The sequence below is a fragment of the Ambystoma mexicanum genome, chromosome 3q, assembly GCF_040938575.1.
Source record: "Ambystoma mexicanum isolate Mex_15411 chromosome 3q, UKY_AmexF1_1, whole genome shotgun sequence".
Taxonomy (NCBI): Eukaryota; Metazoa; Chordata; class Amphibia; order Caudata; family Ambystomatidae; genus Ambystoma; species Ambystoma mexicanum.
In genome coordinates, this window is record NC_090926.1 from 1256086062 (window position 1) to 1256101251 (window position 15190).

Here is a 15190-nt window from a genome sequence, read left to right on the forward strand (position 1 = left end):
GGTCTCTCCCTGGGGACATTCAGTGGGGAGATAAAAAGTCTTCTGTGATCAATCAGTGGTGATTATCCCAGAAACACTGTCCAGGAACCCTTCTCCTGTGGTCAGGCAAGGGCAGGTGTTTCCTGACCCTGGGGGGTGGTGTTCTGCGGGATTATCACATGAGATGGGGGAAATCTGTTCAGGAAAACTGAGAACCCCTTTACTCATTTCCCTCGAAACCCTACAATTTTAATGGCCTATTGTAGAATTGAAACCTTTGAAAAAAAGTCAATCAGAACATTGGGAACTTCAAGTCCCACAATATACTGGGAAAAGGAAGAGGGACTCAGGAGGCACTAAACTGTGGTATACAGTCTAGTGGTTCCAATGACCCTCACCTTAACGGGACCTTTGAATATATAAGGTCCCCTCAGGTGCAGGCCATTCCAACCAGAAGGTGGAGTTGCAGAAACCACCTGCAGCAGTTGCAGCAGGAGAAAGGAAACTGAGCCGCTGGTGCTGCTATCTTTGAGGCAGACGTCGGTGCTGAGATGTCTCGAAGGTTGATAACCTTAACTGATGAGGTTGCACAGTGGAAAGCAGTGTTGTAGCAAACTTTCCCCCGGAGAAAGAGGCTCTACTGATTGCGTGCTGTATCCCGGTGACTGGTGTGAGAAACCTAGGGGTATTCTCCCATTTGGACCCTGAGAATCCTCTTTTCGGGTGGCCAGGGGAGGGCCGTCGGTTTCGGATCCCAACCCTGGGGTTGGACGAGTGCGGAGTATCACCTGGGTAGGCGAGTCTGGGGTAATTCCCATGGGAATACCCTAAGCGAGACTAAGTATCCCCAGTTTTCCAGTTCTTCACAATCGCATACCCACTCTGTGTTTTTGGGGTATTTTCAAACACACAACATCTCCACCTCTCCATTTTCGCATAGTACTAAGAAGAGGCAACCTGGAGGGGTGAAGATTACTAGTGAAAAACCCACTAAGACACAGAGGACAGACTACAACACTGACAGTAGGCTGTACCCTTAACGAGGACAGGCAAGGTCAGGCAGACCCAAACCTGCCCGCACACCTACAGACAATCAACATCACAGGTGAATAAATGGAGGATGCGGAGGGAGAGAAGTCAGATGCAGTTGGGAGAGCAGGAGGGAGGCCGCAAAGCAGAGACCGTCAGAGGATCAGTTTTCAAATCCCAAATACCAGAAGCGAGCTGGGAAGGTGGTCTGGAGTGGAGAAGCCAAAAGGCGGGGGGCTGCTAAGGAGATCCAAAGAAGGACGGTGTGCTACAATGCTGGCATGTTGAGAAGAAAGGACTGCAGTGTGTCACAGGAGCCGTGCCTCCTAGATATTGGAATCAGGTAGACAGGGACCCTGACCTCAGCCCACAGATCCAGAAGCAAGGCATAAATTAGTTTTCAAAAATTGATTAGCAGAGTTTGCTCATTAAAATGTTTTTGATTAGCAAACAGACCTATTTGATTAGCAATTTTGTACTAATTTTGTTAATGTCACTATGTTATTTGTACCCAAGACATGAAATGAGCAACAATACAGCAGTTTCGCTTACTGCTGAAATAAGACATTTGTGAGATAAGTCAGGCCTTGCAAATTCTTTAATCTTTAGCTAGACCTGCAGGTTGGGTAACTCAGTTTACCTATTCAACCTAAGAGAAATGCACTCGACCAATAGCAAAGGAGGACAACAAATGTATAATGCAATTTCTGTAAAATGGTGCATGTCACTACAAATCCACTTTGTTTGGCACACTGCTGCCAACCAGAGACCGCCCATGCACAGTGAAAGTTGTATTTGACATTTACTGCAAACAAAGTAGATGTTAAATAAAAGTTTCAAACATCTCTTGTAAATGTTACTCGACCTTCATAAAATCTATTCGATTGAGTGGGCGATACGACTTTGCGAGCCATAGGGGAGTGTCTTTAAAGGGTTAGCTGCATGAATGGACACAAATAAATAGATATCATAAAAAGGGCTCTGAAAACAGTTTGTCCAGCGGTCTCCTGCAGGTAGTAATATTTAATACAATCATAAAGCAAAGCAAACTCTAGAGGCTAACTACAGTGTTTGGTATTGCAGTAGATATGTAGATCTACAGACTGGATGGATCTATTGATCCCTACTTTGCGTAAGCGTTTAGTTTGCTTTGTGTATTTATTATGTAAAGAGAGTGACTGTGGATTGAGTAGCAGGCAGAGACCTGGCCAAACTAGGTGGAATATTGTAGTTTGTGGTCATCTCACTTTCATGGGTACCTGGTATAATGTAACAGGGTGATAATATAGAATGTCAAGGAGTATGGTTCGATCATAGGTTGAGCACAAGTTGCGAGATGTATGCAACCTGCAGGTTACAGAACTAGGTTTGCCATCAAAAGCATTTGATCATATGATAATGTACATTTTCAAAGGTTTGCTAGTCAACATGATGCAACTTCCCCAACAAAATGAAATATAGTTGACACTATGAAATTCAGATACACCAACCTAAACTTTACTGTAAAGCATGGGTCGATGCAAGGTTTCACATTCTCAATACTAGAATGATGTATTATGTAACAACTTACATTTTAGGAATGGAGTTGCAAGACTGTCTTTTTTAAAAGATATAAAGTTGACACATACTTGTCTTTGTCAGACAGTATATAAAAAGCTTAATAACAGTATCATCCTGATTACTTCTGGTTTGCAACAATTTGTAAAAAAACTATCTAGCACTCCTACACATGCATTTGCCACTTAAGAGTGGAGGTGAGGATTACTACTGTACTTTCCCTCCATCAGCACTTGAAGTGAACAGAGAAAAGAGGGTGAATAGATCACAGACGGCAAGAGGAATGCAGAGCGAGCTGTGCATTGAAAAGGGCAACTTAAATAGCTAACTTAGCTACACAAGTTAGCATTTAATTAGCAAAACTACAGAATTGCATAGCAAATTGCTATGTGACACTGCTTATTTTATGCTTTGCAGAAGGGCTATCGCTCTGCGCTCTGCTACCTGGGTGAGTCAGAGAGAGAGAGAGCAACCCAGTGTTATGCGTGTGACTGAAGAGGGGTAGAGATGTGCAAGGGGACAATCTAAGTTTGAAGTTAAAAGGCAAAGGAAAGGTGCATTCTGGGAGTTGTAGTTAACTGAGAGCGAACATTCTTTTTAAGTGCACAAAAGTTACCATTGAGAAAAAGACAGGTTTGAGCCCGATGGAGGGAAGCCTAAGTTGAACTGTGCATTTATCAGAAAGAGGATATTGGGTTATGAAAGTGCCAAGAGTGCTAGAGAGAGCACGTATATGATACCAGAAATCAATGGTGCCAGGAGAGCATGTATAACCTGTTAAGTGTGAGTGTCGAAGTGGTCATGCTGAGGTAGATATTAAATACTCGCACATTCAAAAGTCTTCGACAGGAAAGCAAAACAACAATTTGGAAGTGAAATTTAGAACATTACAGTACGAAGAGGTCCCTCAGGTGAGGGGAAACATGAGGGACCTGTTGGGAAATTGTGTTGTCACGAACTTGAAAGACAAGAGAGAAACCCAGACCTACACCAAGAGAAGCCTGAGAGGTCTGGTTTGAAATATTAGTGCGTCAGAATTATGAGTCTTTTTTTGTTGCTTGGAACTAAGACAAGGTAAGCCTACAAAGAAACTGTCTTTGAAATCAAGGCAAGGAAAGCCTGGCAAAATGCTGTTGTGGAAATATTTGTGTCAAGGAAAAACTAACATTGTGAATCCTGCCAAGTGGTTTGAAGTGTGCAAATCCTGTGAACTATATACACCAGCTACCCGGCAAGAACTCTTTAAATCCCCCCCCACCCCGTGAAGTGAACGTGAGGAAGGGAGTTGCCCTTGGCTAACATGGAAATCCTAACATTTCTTTTGAACACCGATTTTCCTTTTTGAACTGCACATCCCCTTTTCACATTATTAGAATAAGGGCAGGCATGCATTTTTTTCTTTTCTTTTTTTTAGTATAGGGCATGTTTATTTGACTAAGACAGGCTAGGACTGTTTTCCTTTCTGTTGATGGTTGAGATCACTCCCATCTTAGTTATAGGGCTAAATACGAGTTATCCCACCCATTCGAACATTTAATAATAAAGGTTTTGAAAGCGTTGTACATAGAGGGATTGTCCATGAACTAGGATGGGCTGGGTGATAACTGGTTAGTGCCATCGTCCAATCAGTAGTGGATGTGGTTTTATCGCCATGAAATAAGGAAGCATTCCCAAACAGTGCATGTTAACAGTGCTCCTCACTACAAATAAATAAAAAGGACAACTTCCGCAGAGACTTTGGCCTCTTGATCAGGGACTAAGACAGTAGAGCTAGCATCTTGTGAACTTCACTTGAAAGCATCACGAGTCACGGTTGCCATACCAGTGCCTTTGCCATAACATGACTCTCGCCTCCAACACGCATCACACTTGCTTCTTTCTGCTTAATAAGAGTGACGCACACTCCATGCTACCACAATTGAAACAGTACTTACCTAGGATATTTTTGCTCAGACATCAATGGAAATCGGACTAATTTTGGGAAAATGACTGCTGGTAAAATGGAAATTACACAATATCTACTTTAATTTTGGTAAATTTAAGAAACTTTTGGCCAGGCACAGTGAGGTTTGCTTTAGGTTTGTGTACCTGGTTGAGTGTCTTCTGTAGATGAGGTGTTCCCATCCGGTCTGCGAGGTGCCGATACCCGGGGTGAGAAAGGAAGAATTTCCTCTCTGCTGCAAGGGCCGCTTTGATGTCCTTCCTACCATCAATGTCCTTCTGACTTCTGTTGACCACACCAATATAACCTATAAAGAGAGACAGAGGAAAGACCATATTTACACATTCTCAAGCAGATTCCTATCCACTTGTACGGATGTCACTATTCTTGCAGAGCAACCACCCTATTGACTGTCAAATCTTTATAATTAAATATAAAACCAATTTTTCTATTTAGACTTACCAGGATGGAAACCAGTCCTACCCAAGAGAGGGCAGGAAGGTGGTTCCTTCCTTTTGTGCCAGTTTGCTTGCAGACTTTTCTTACCCAATACCAGAGAAGAAGAGAGAGAGAAGGACAAAGAGAGAAGGAGAGAGAAAGAGAGAAGGAGAGAGAGAGAGAGAGAGAGAAGGAGAGAGAGAGAAGGAGAGAGAGAAGGAGAGAGAGAGGAGAGAGGAGAAGGACAGAGAGAAGGAGAGAGAGAGGAGAAGGCGGGAGAGAGAGGAGAAGGGGAGAGAGAGAGGAGAAGGGGAAAGAGAGTGGAGAAGGGGAGAGAGAGAGAGAGAGAGAAGGGGAGAGAGAGAGAGAAGGGGAGAGAGAGAGAGAAGGGGAGGAGAGAGAGAGAGAGAAAAGGGGAGAGAGAAGAGAAGGTGAGAGAGAGAAGAGAAGGGGAGAGAGAGAGAAGAGAAGGGGAGAGAGAAGAGAAGGGGAGAGATAGAAGAGAAGGTGAGAGAGAAGAGAAGGGGAGAGAGAGAAGAGAAGGGGAGAGAGAGAAGAGAAGGGGAGAGAGAAGAGAAGGAGAGAGAGAGAGAGAAGGAGGGAGAGAGGAGGGAGGGAGAAGGAGGGAGGGAGAAGGAGGGAGGGAGAGAGAGTGGAAGAGAAGGGGGAAGAAAGAGGGGGAGAGACAGAGAGAGAGCAATCCCCTCACCTCGATGTGCCTCAGTACAACAGCCTAGTAAGTGTCCTCCTTACCATTGCAGCTAGCTATGTCACTATCTATCTCTCCCATCTTCTCTAACCGCTTCTCTATTTCCTATCCCTCTCCTAACACTAAATCTGGCCAGAAGAAACTTAAGGACATACTGGGCTCCAACACAGGTATTCCTATATTGCAGACACATGTCATGGCTTCTGCCAGAGAGACTCTCACAGACATCCTCTGTTACCTCACCCGACCCATGGACCCGGTACATGGTCACCTTTCTGTCCCCCATCGCCTCTTCCCCCATTGATGGTGGCACCGGCTGGGATGTCCTCCTTGACCTCTTCGCCATTTCCAGGGTCATCATTAATGTCTATCTGAATGGAACCATAATGGTTCAGGGTCCTCAACCCAACCTCCTCCTCTTTGTCAGGCTCCTAACTCGGCTCTCAAACCTTCCCACTCCCCCTGAGCCTCACTCATCCTCTGCACAGGCTCCCTTGCCCACTGTGCCTTCCTCCTCTGCACAGGCACCCTTGCCTTGCCTCACTGTCCCGGCTTCCTTGACGGCCTTGGCTCCTCTGCTATACTCCACTATCCCTCTGGCTCTCTTGCCACCCTTGGGGGGTGGGGGGCCTATGACTACTGTTCCCTGCCCCCCTCACCCTCAGCAGAAGACCTACAAAGATGCCAAGCTGCACCATATTGTCACGCTCATCTCTTGCTCTGCTGTCAAACACTCGTCTGACATCTGCAACCTCCTTGAACGCATGGATCTTGATGTGCTCGCCATCACAGAGACATGGTTCAAGGACAGCTCTGTCACAAGCTTGGACACACTCCTCCCTGAAGGATACAAGATCCTCTCAGTGCCCAGTCCAAGGAATCAGGAGGGGGTGTGGCGTTGATCTTCCCAGAATGTCTACCTGTGTCCATCATCCCCACTCAGGCCAACCCCTCCTTCGAATGCCTCTCGCAGGCTCTCATTCTCTCATAAATCATCTCTCCTTATGGCCACCTTTTATTGGCCACCAGGACAGTCCACTCACATCCTCTCGGAATGGGCTGACCTGGTTTCCGCTCTTCTCTCCCCCTCCTCCTGCTCGATGACCTCAACATCCCATGCGATTCTCTCTCTCCATCTTACCGTCTGGCTCCATGCATACAGCAAGCCACACTTTGGATGCTCTCATCTCTACCAACATCCCTCCCTCTATCCCTCTCAGTACCTCTCTCTTGGACGGACCACTCTTCTCTCTTCCCGCTTGAAGCACTTCTCTCCTCCTGCAGCAGCCAATCGGTTTCAAAGTCACCAGACTAATGAAGAGTGACAGCGGCTGCCTTTGCCTCCACCTACTCTCCGCCTCCTACTCCTACTGCCTCACTCTGACACAGCTCTCGTTATCCCTCTCTCTCCAACACCATTGATACTCTTACCCTTGTCATGAGGGTCCGACTGAAGCCTCCCAAAAAGTGCAACTCTTGAAACGACTCTGATCTGGCTGCACTTAAACGCAAGTGTGGGCAGCTGAGTGGAAACAGAATGAGTCAGGCAGATCCTCTGATAAATTGGCCTGCAGCCTCCTTCAAAGGCAATATTGACTACCACACCAAGAAATAACTAAGTTAATCACTGTAATGGCTACCTTACTCCTAGTCCATAGTCCCCTTCCTCCATACTTGTGGGACCGGAACACTTTTGTAAAAGCATCAAAAATGCGTTTTTGGCCTTTATTTTTACGTGGGGCACCGCACGTGTCCGTGACCCTGCCCTCCTGAGCTCCGCCCCACGCATTGCCTTTCAGTCCTTTTCTAATCGCCAAGCCAAATTGGGCATCACCCCTAGAGCTCAGGTCCAAGCAGTAATGCTTACAAAAAGCTGATGGGGAAGCCCACTTAGCCGCCTTGGCAATGGTTTCCCAAGGCACATACCTTTGGAAGGCAACAGCAGCCACTTTGTCACGTACAAGATCAGCATGGATGCCTTTCGGAGGTTGAAGACCTAGAATGCTATGGGCTTCAGAAATGCACAAGTCAATCCATCGTGAGATAGTTGCTTTAGAAGCCGGTTTCCCTTTCGGGTCCCCGAATGTGAGAGTTGTGAGGAGCCCATGAGTTCACTCGTTCTAGCGAGTTAAAATTTCAGGGCTCGCCGGACATCCACATTGTATAAGACTCTCGGCATCCGATGCAGGAATAGGAAAAAAAAATAGACAGGTAAGGCGATCGATTGGTTCAAATGAAATTTAATAACCACCTTAGGCAGGAAGGAAGGATGAGTGCAGAGCACAACCTTATCCGTATGGAACGTGAGGAACGGATGTTCCACGGAAAGAGCTTAGAGCTCACTTACTCGCCGATGTTACTGCTATCAGAAGCGCAACCTTCCAAGAAAGGAATTCTAGATCGGTAGAGGCCATGCGTTCAAATGGCTTATGGTATAACGCGGTGAGGACCACAATCAAATCTAATTTGGGATGAGGGGTGCGCACCGGCGGGAAGAGTTGAAGACCACCTGCAAAATGTCTTTTTAGTCAATGAAAAAGCAAAGCTGTCAGTGGACAGGTAGGCCGCAATGACAGATAAATAAGTTCTGTAAGACAGAACATGCATGCCGGAAGCTGTGGGGTGAGACACAAATGATGTCAACTGTAGCGTGTCAACCGTAGCGTGTCTGGGGTCAAGCGGTTTAGCTAAGCACCAGTGCCAAAAAACAGAGCCATGTGCTCCTATATATTAAGCCCTCGTAGAAGGTTTTCTGGCTGCTTGGATAATGCACATATTGTCCTCAGACAGATTAAATTGCTCTAAAGATCTGGATTCAGGCATCAGGCCGCCAAGCTGAACTATTGTGGGGAGGGATGCCACAGCTGGTGATCGCTCTGGTGAAGGAGGTCGGGAATCAGCAGCAATCTGATCGGAGAATCTGATTCCGAAAACCAAAATCTGGCTGGCCACCAAGGAGCTATGAAGAGGAGAGTGCAATTCAATGTGCTCCTGAGCTTGCAGAGTGACCGATGAATCAGAGGTAATGGAGGAAAAGCATAAGAATCTCGAGTGCGTCTCCCAGTGAGGACGCTCCGAGGCCATCCCTGGATGCATAAAGAGGAAGTTTCCTGTTTGAGAACGTCGCAAAGAGGTCCACGTCTGGAGTGCCACCATGGCAAAAAATGTTGGAGAGAACATCGCTGTTCAATTCCCACTCATAACTGTTTGTCGACTGGTGGCTTAGTGAGTCTGCAGTCACATTGATGTGACCCAGAATATGTACTGCCTGGAGCCAGACCTTGTGCTGGATGGCCAAGTCCCAAATTTGTATGGCTAGGTCCACAAGGAGGAGTAACCTGGGCCACTCTGCTTGCTGAGGAAAAACATTGCCACAGAATTGTCTGTGCGAATACGGTCTACCTTGTTTGTGATAGAAGTTTGAAAAGCTCTTAGCGCCAGAAAAATAGCTAGGAGTTCCAGATAATTGATATGGAATTGCCTGTCCTGAAGCATCCATAGGTCGAATACTTTGAGGTGACCCAGCATCGCTCCCCACCCCAGAAGGGAGGAGTCTGTGGTAACTGTCACTTGTGGGCAGGGCTCCTGGAAGGAGGACCCACTGAAAGGTTGCTGGTCGAAGGCCACCATTGTAGGTCCGCTGACATGCAGGATGCAACTGGGATTATCTTGAACCAACAGCTCCGAAGAGCCAGCTGAGTACGCCTCTTCAGACGTGCAAGAGGTAGGGCTAGCACGCAAGAGGCCATGAGACCCAGAAGTCTTTGGAACCATAAGGCCGTCATGTGCGAGGACTGGAGGAAGAGCCAACATGTGGAGGATAGGTCTGCAATCCTGTCTGCCGTTAGGAACACCCTGGTACTGACTGTATTCCAATGGAAACCCAGGAAAATCGGGTCTTGCGAGAGCATCATGGACGATTTCCGCCACTTCACAGACAGCCCAAGATGGAACAGGAGATGAAGGAGAGACTGAAGATTGGTCAAGGACGACTGTGGGCAAGGACTACGCAGGAGCCAATTGTCCAAATATGGATATACATGAACCCCCTGCAGTCTGAGGAAAGGTGCGATGACCGACATCTTCGTAAAGACACGCGGCGCAGAGCTGAGACCCAAAGGAAGCACACGAACTGGAACTGCTCCTCTCCCAGGGGGAACCGTAGGCATTTCCGATGCAGGCTCCATAATATAATGTGCATGTATGCGCCCTGAAGGTCCACGGCACTGAGCCAGTCGCCCTTCCGAAGAGAGGACGTTATTTGGCAAGGCGTGATGATTTTGAATTTCTCTTGGGGAAGAGAAAGATTGAACTGGGAAAGATCAAGGATAGTGCGCCGGCCAGCCTGGCTGGGTTTGGGCACTGAACAGACGGGAGTAGTAGCCCTCCCCTTGCTCCCCGAGGGGAACAGGCTCCACCGGCCGGAGGTCTAGAAGTTTCTGTACCTCAGCTCTGAGGGAGGGACGACCCAGTCTGCTGGTGGGGAGGGTTGAAGGGTGGGGTAAGGGGGAGGGGCATGCAGAAGCTGACCCGAGCGATGGACAAAACAAAACCCAGAATCGGTCTTCAGTGATTCTGCCACGCCTCCAGATGAGACGAGATTCATCCTCCCACCAGAGTCTTGTGCAACCGACAAAACCTATCATTTGGTTGATTTGTCGCAGGGAAGACTACCTGTCCGTGGAGAGGAGGCCGATGGGTGAGAGAAAATCTGACCACCTTGCCGTTGTTGCTTACGACCGGGCCCGCCAAACAGAGCTTCAGATTGTCACGCACAGCGATCCTAAAACCCCCTGAACCCAGAGAAGGACTGAGTTTGGGACCCTGACCTCTCTGTATAAGGAGACTTAGCTGAAGCTTTCGTATAGTAAAAAATAAAAGTGGTTTTTACACCAAAATATACATTAAAAAAAATTCCACCCTTTGGTTTTCGGTCCTTTTGATTCGACCCTATTGCATTTCAGTCCTTTGGATTCTATCCTTTGACCTATAACCCAAAAAAAAACACTTCCTCTGACAAAGGGCTAGGCGCAGACGTTGTCAAAGGCTGCTCTTGTGGGGCATACCCCCATGAGCGCAACAAGGATGGTTGTCAGGACGGACCACCACTGGCTGGGTCCACGTAAATCAGTGGTGCAGAACCCGGGTGAAGCGAGACTGAGGCAGCGGAGCCCGAGCACGCCTATCCATTGAAGGGCAGAATGGGTTCTTGTTGTCCACATGGTGTGGAAAAAAACTGCTCAGCCCCAAAAGGAATGCTCCCAGCATCGTCGTGAACTTTGGTGTAAGGGAGGTATCCAAAATGGCTGTCGTAGACCACGGAGGTTGAGCCGCCATTTTGTCAAAACCAGAGGAAAACTGCGTCACAGGAGAAAGTGAGGCCACTGTTTTCTCAGGGGAGTCAGGGGTCTTAAGTGGCATTTTAGCCTTGAAACAAGGATCCTCGACCGAACCGGTGCTGGCCAATCTAGGACGTTTACTGGACTTTTCCGGTACTGCCCCAGAATTAGCCTCCAGTGAAGGAACCTCGGCAGAGCCGGTACTCGAAGGCCTGTGGTGTGTGACCGCATTCTTCGCCCCTTCGACAGAACCGGTACCACCACGACCCTGAGCATGAAAAGGTTGAGGAATGTACCTGACCGACAGGCCCTTCAAAGAGGAACCCTCGATTCTGGCGGTATTGGATTTACCCCCTAGAAGAGGAACCTCGGGTTCTAACCCGGTACATTTAGCTCCCTCAAAAGGGGCCTCGAGTCACAACTCTGTGCGAAAAGCTCCAGAAATGTAGACCTCAGGGAGAACCCCGGTATCCAGAGCCCCAGAAGAACTGGGCTGAACTTTAGTCCCCAAACAGGGAACCTCGGAACAACGCCCAGTTTTGGCAGGCCCACTTCGGGGACCCTTGAAGGAACCTCCGGTGTGCCTATTAGGCCCCTTGTGGAGCACTTCGGGATGCCCCTGGTAACAGAGCTGCACAAGCCCCTCCTGGGCCTGGAAGACCCCGGAAAGGAGTCCCCTGGCCAGGGCACCCTAAAAAGTAAAGAACTTAACAGCGTTTCTTCTTTCCGTCAATGAAGACCTGCAAATGCTTTGGAGGAACGCATTGGAACACTACAACCCACCGAAGATGACGCTGGAGTGCCCAGACGGAGAGGGAGTAGCAATAAAGACACAAGTCCCAGCGATGTTCCGGGCCTAGACACTCCAGCCAAAGAGGATGGGGACCCGCCCCTGCAAAACAACGTTTGCATGAAGAACAGGACACTAATCCCAGATGGTCCGGCATAGACTGAGGACTAGACGACGGTGGAACCAGAGCAGGAAGGAAGGACAACAGGAGTAAAAACTAAAAACTCCTGGTGATGCAAGTGCATACAGCCCCGACCGCGTGGAGAAAAGGACTGAAGGGCGATGCATGAGGCGGAGCCCAGGAGGGCCGGGTTATGGCCATGTGCGGTGCCCCGGGTAAAAATAAAAAAAAGGACAAAAACTAATTTTTTATGCTTTTACAAAAGTGCTCCGGTCCCGTCCCGAAGGACAGAATGTTTCACAAGTATAGAGGAAAGGGGATGGGACGTAGGAGTATTTATTCAAGCCCGCATCTCAGCGGCATCAAACATGGCCAAACTTTTCAAAGTCTGTAAGGATCTGGCTAATCCTGTAGAAACCTCTTCTGTCACACCCACACAGGACCTTTGCACGGCCTTGGTTGCAGACTTCACCACAAAAACCCAGGACATAATTTCCCCTCACCTGTACACCACATCATACACAAACACCTCTGGAGCCTCCCTTGGCCCCTCCACCACTTCTCTTCTGTCACTCCCATCACACCTGATGAGGTCATCAGACAAGTCCGGTCTATGAAGGCCTCATCAAAACAGGTGGACCCCTGCCTCACCAACATCATTAAGGACAGCATTGACTCTCGCTCCAGCCCCGGCTGATCTCTGCAATATCTTTTGCCACTGGAGTTTTCCCCAACTTCTCTTAAGCACTCCCTTGTGCACCCTCTGCTTAAGAAACCTTCTGCCAACCCCTCCATTCAGGCAAACTACCGCCCCATCTTCATCAACCCTTTCCTGGACAAATTCCTGGAGAAGCTGGCTATCTCTCAGCTCACCCTCGCACAGAAACCGCTATTCTGAACACCCGTGAAGACCTGCTCTCAAATCTTGACACCAACACCCCGTCTGTCCTCATTCTACTTCACCTCTCGTCTGCCTTTGACACAGTAAACCACAACAACCTGATCGCACGTCTCTGACACACCTTGGGTATCGCAGGTCAGTCTCTGGCGTGGTTAACCTCGTTCCTTTCCGACCGCCCATCCCAGGTGGAACTTGGGTCCTTTCTCTCTATCACTCTCTCAACCTGCAGCATTCCCCAGGGTTCCAACCTATCCCCCTGGTTCTTCAATGTCTACATGACTGCCCTGGCTCGTGTGATTGCCACTTTCATCTCTAACTTCCAGTGTTATGCGGATGACATGCAAATCTCCTTCAGGCTATCCTCAGCCACCTCCTCTACCTCACTCATATCCGACTATGTCCGCAATTCAGTCATGGTGTGCTGAAAACAACCTCTGCCTCAACGCCAGTAAGACAGATAGTTTGCATTAGGACTCCTGCTTCCGCTTTCCCACTCTCACTCTGGCCAGCCGCCCTTGGCCCTGTGCCCCCACTGACCTGCGAGGCAAAAAACCTTGAGTTCATCTTCGACCCCACTCTCTCCTTCTCCACTCACATATCAGACATCTTTAAAAAGTCTAATTACCAGCTGCACCTCCTTAGAGGTACTCTTCCCTTTTCTCACCCTTCCCCCAGCGGCTCAGTGTCTCCAGAGCCCTGGTTCTCTCAAGGCTGGACTACTGCAACATCCTCTTTCTCAACCTCCCTGCCTCTGCTTTGTGCCCTCTACAACTCATCCAGAACAAAACCGCAAGACTTATCCCTGGCCTCGAGCCCAGGGACTGCATCTCTCTGGTGCTGAAATCCCTCCACTGGCTCCCCGTGGCAAGGGCCAAGTTCAACACCCTCTGCATTGTCCACAAGGCTTTCTGGGGCCAGGGACCTACCTATCTGCAACAATGCCTACCTAAATACAGTCCCTCCTAAGCCCTCCGCTCAACTAACGCCAACCTTCTATGAGTGAGCTGGTTCTCCAAACGGAGATTTGGAGAGAGATGTTTAACCTCAGCAGGGGCCGCCCTCTGGAATAGCCTCCCTGCCGCCCTCCGTCTTGAGCCTGATCTCCTTAAGTTCCGGAAACTCCTAAAGACATTCCTCTTCTCTTCCTTCTCTCTCCCTCTACCCTGCTAACCTCTCTCTGCTCTATGCCTCTCTAATTTTTTTCCACACAGCATGCCGACTGGCCACTGGGTGTACCTCAGTGTCAACAGGTCCCTGGCGCCCTCGCCAGTCCTTTCGCACTTGCCTCCGGGCCTGCACTTGCCCCGCTGCTACTGCACTTGGTCAGTGACCCATGAGAATGGCATCTCGCAGCACTTGATAACCCCCCCTGCCCCCCCCATCTCCTTGGACTTGTCCGTGCCCCCTCTCCTGTACAGTCTGTGCACTTGCACAATCTGAACACACCATGCCTTGGCGCCCGTTGGGATGTCCTTTTGGCCTCCTTCCGCTCCTCTAAGGCCATCATTAATGTCTACGCTAATGGGACAGTCTTGGTCCAAGGCCCTCAGGCCAACCTCCACCTCTTTGATAGACGCTTCCCGCGCCTCATCAACTTCCTTTCCTCTCCTGCTGTCCCCTCTTCTCTGTCCTGGGCTACCTTGCCTCCACCCTCTCACCCTGCCGTCTCTCTTGCTCCTTCCTCTTCACCTCCACAGGGCGTACCTCTGATCTGTACCCCTCCCCGGAAGTCCTTTAAGGATGGCAATCTTCTCCTCATTGCCACTCTCAACTCTCGCTCTGCCGTCAAACATTCCTCTGATATCTGTCGCCTTCTTGAGGAACTGGACCATGACATCCTCGGTCTCACTGAGACATGGTTCACGGCCAGCTCTGTCACCAACTTTGACACACGCCTACCTGACGGTTACAAGATCCTCTCCTTGTCCAGGACCAACCATGCTGGGGGGGGGGGGGGTGTGGCCCTGATCTACCCTGAGTGGATTCCTGCCTCTGTCACCCCTACGCAGACCTACTCCTCCTTTGAATGCCTTGTCTGCCGACTCTCTCTCTCTCTCTCTCTCTCCTAGCTATTCCCTTACTGTGGCTACTATCTATCGGCCACCTGGTCAAATTTCCTCCTTCCTCTCTGAGTGGGCTGACCTCTCCTCCTCACTCCTGTCCTCAACCACTCAACTCCTCTTTCTTGGAGACTTCAATATCCACCTTGATTCCTCCAGTCCCCCCACTTGTCTCTTTCGCGACCTCTGCAACTCTCTCTCACTCTCTATTCTCCCATCTGGGCCGACCCATTCTGCAGGGCACACTCTTGATGCTTTGATCTCTTCTGACCTTATCCCCTCTGTCCCTCTCTCCACTCCTCTATCCTGGAGTGATCACTTTCTC

General features: G+C 49.1%; 1 protein-coding gene across 3 annotated transcripts in view; it reads right to left on the reverse strand.

Moving 5' to 3' along the window:
• DNM2 (dynamin 2) overlaps positions 1-15190 on the reverse strand; it is a 1516513-nt gene that overhangs the window by 867149 nt on the left and 634174 nt on the right. For all 3 annotated transcript variants that reach the window (XM_069604271.1, XM_069604270.1, XM_069604269.1), the window contains exon 6: positions 4654-4814. In XM_069604271.1, coding sequence (XP_069460372.1) covers positions 4654-4814 — 161 coding nt within the window. The remainder of the gene's footprint in view (positions 1-4653; positions 4815-15190) is intronic.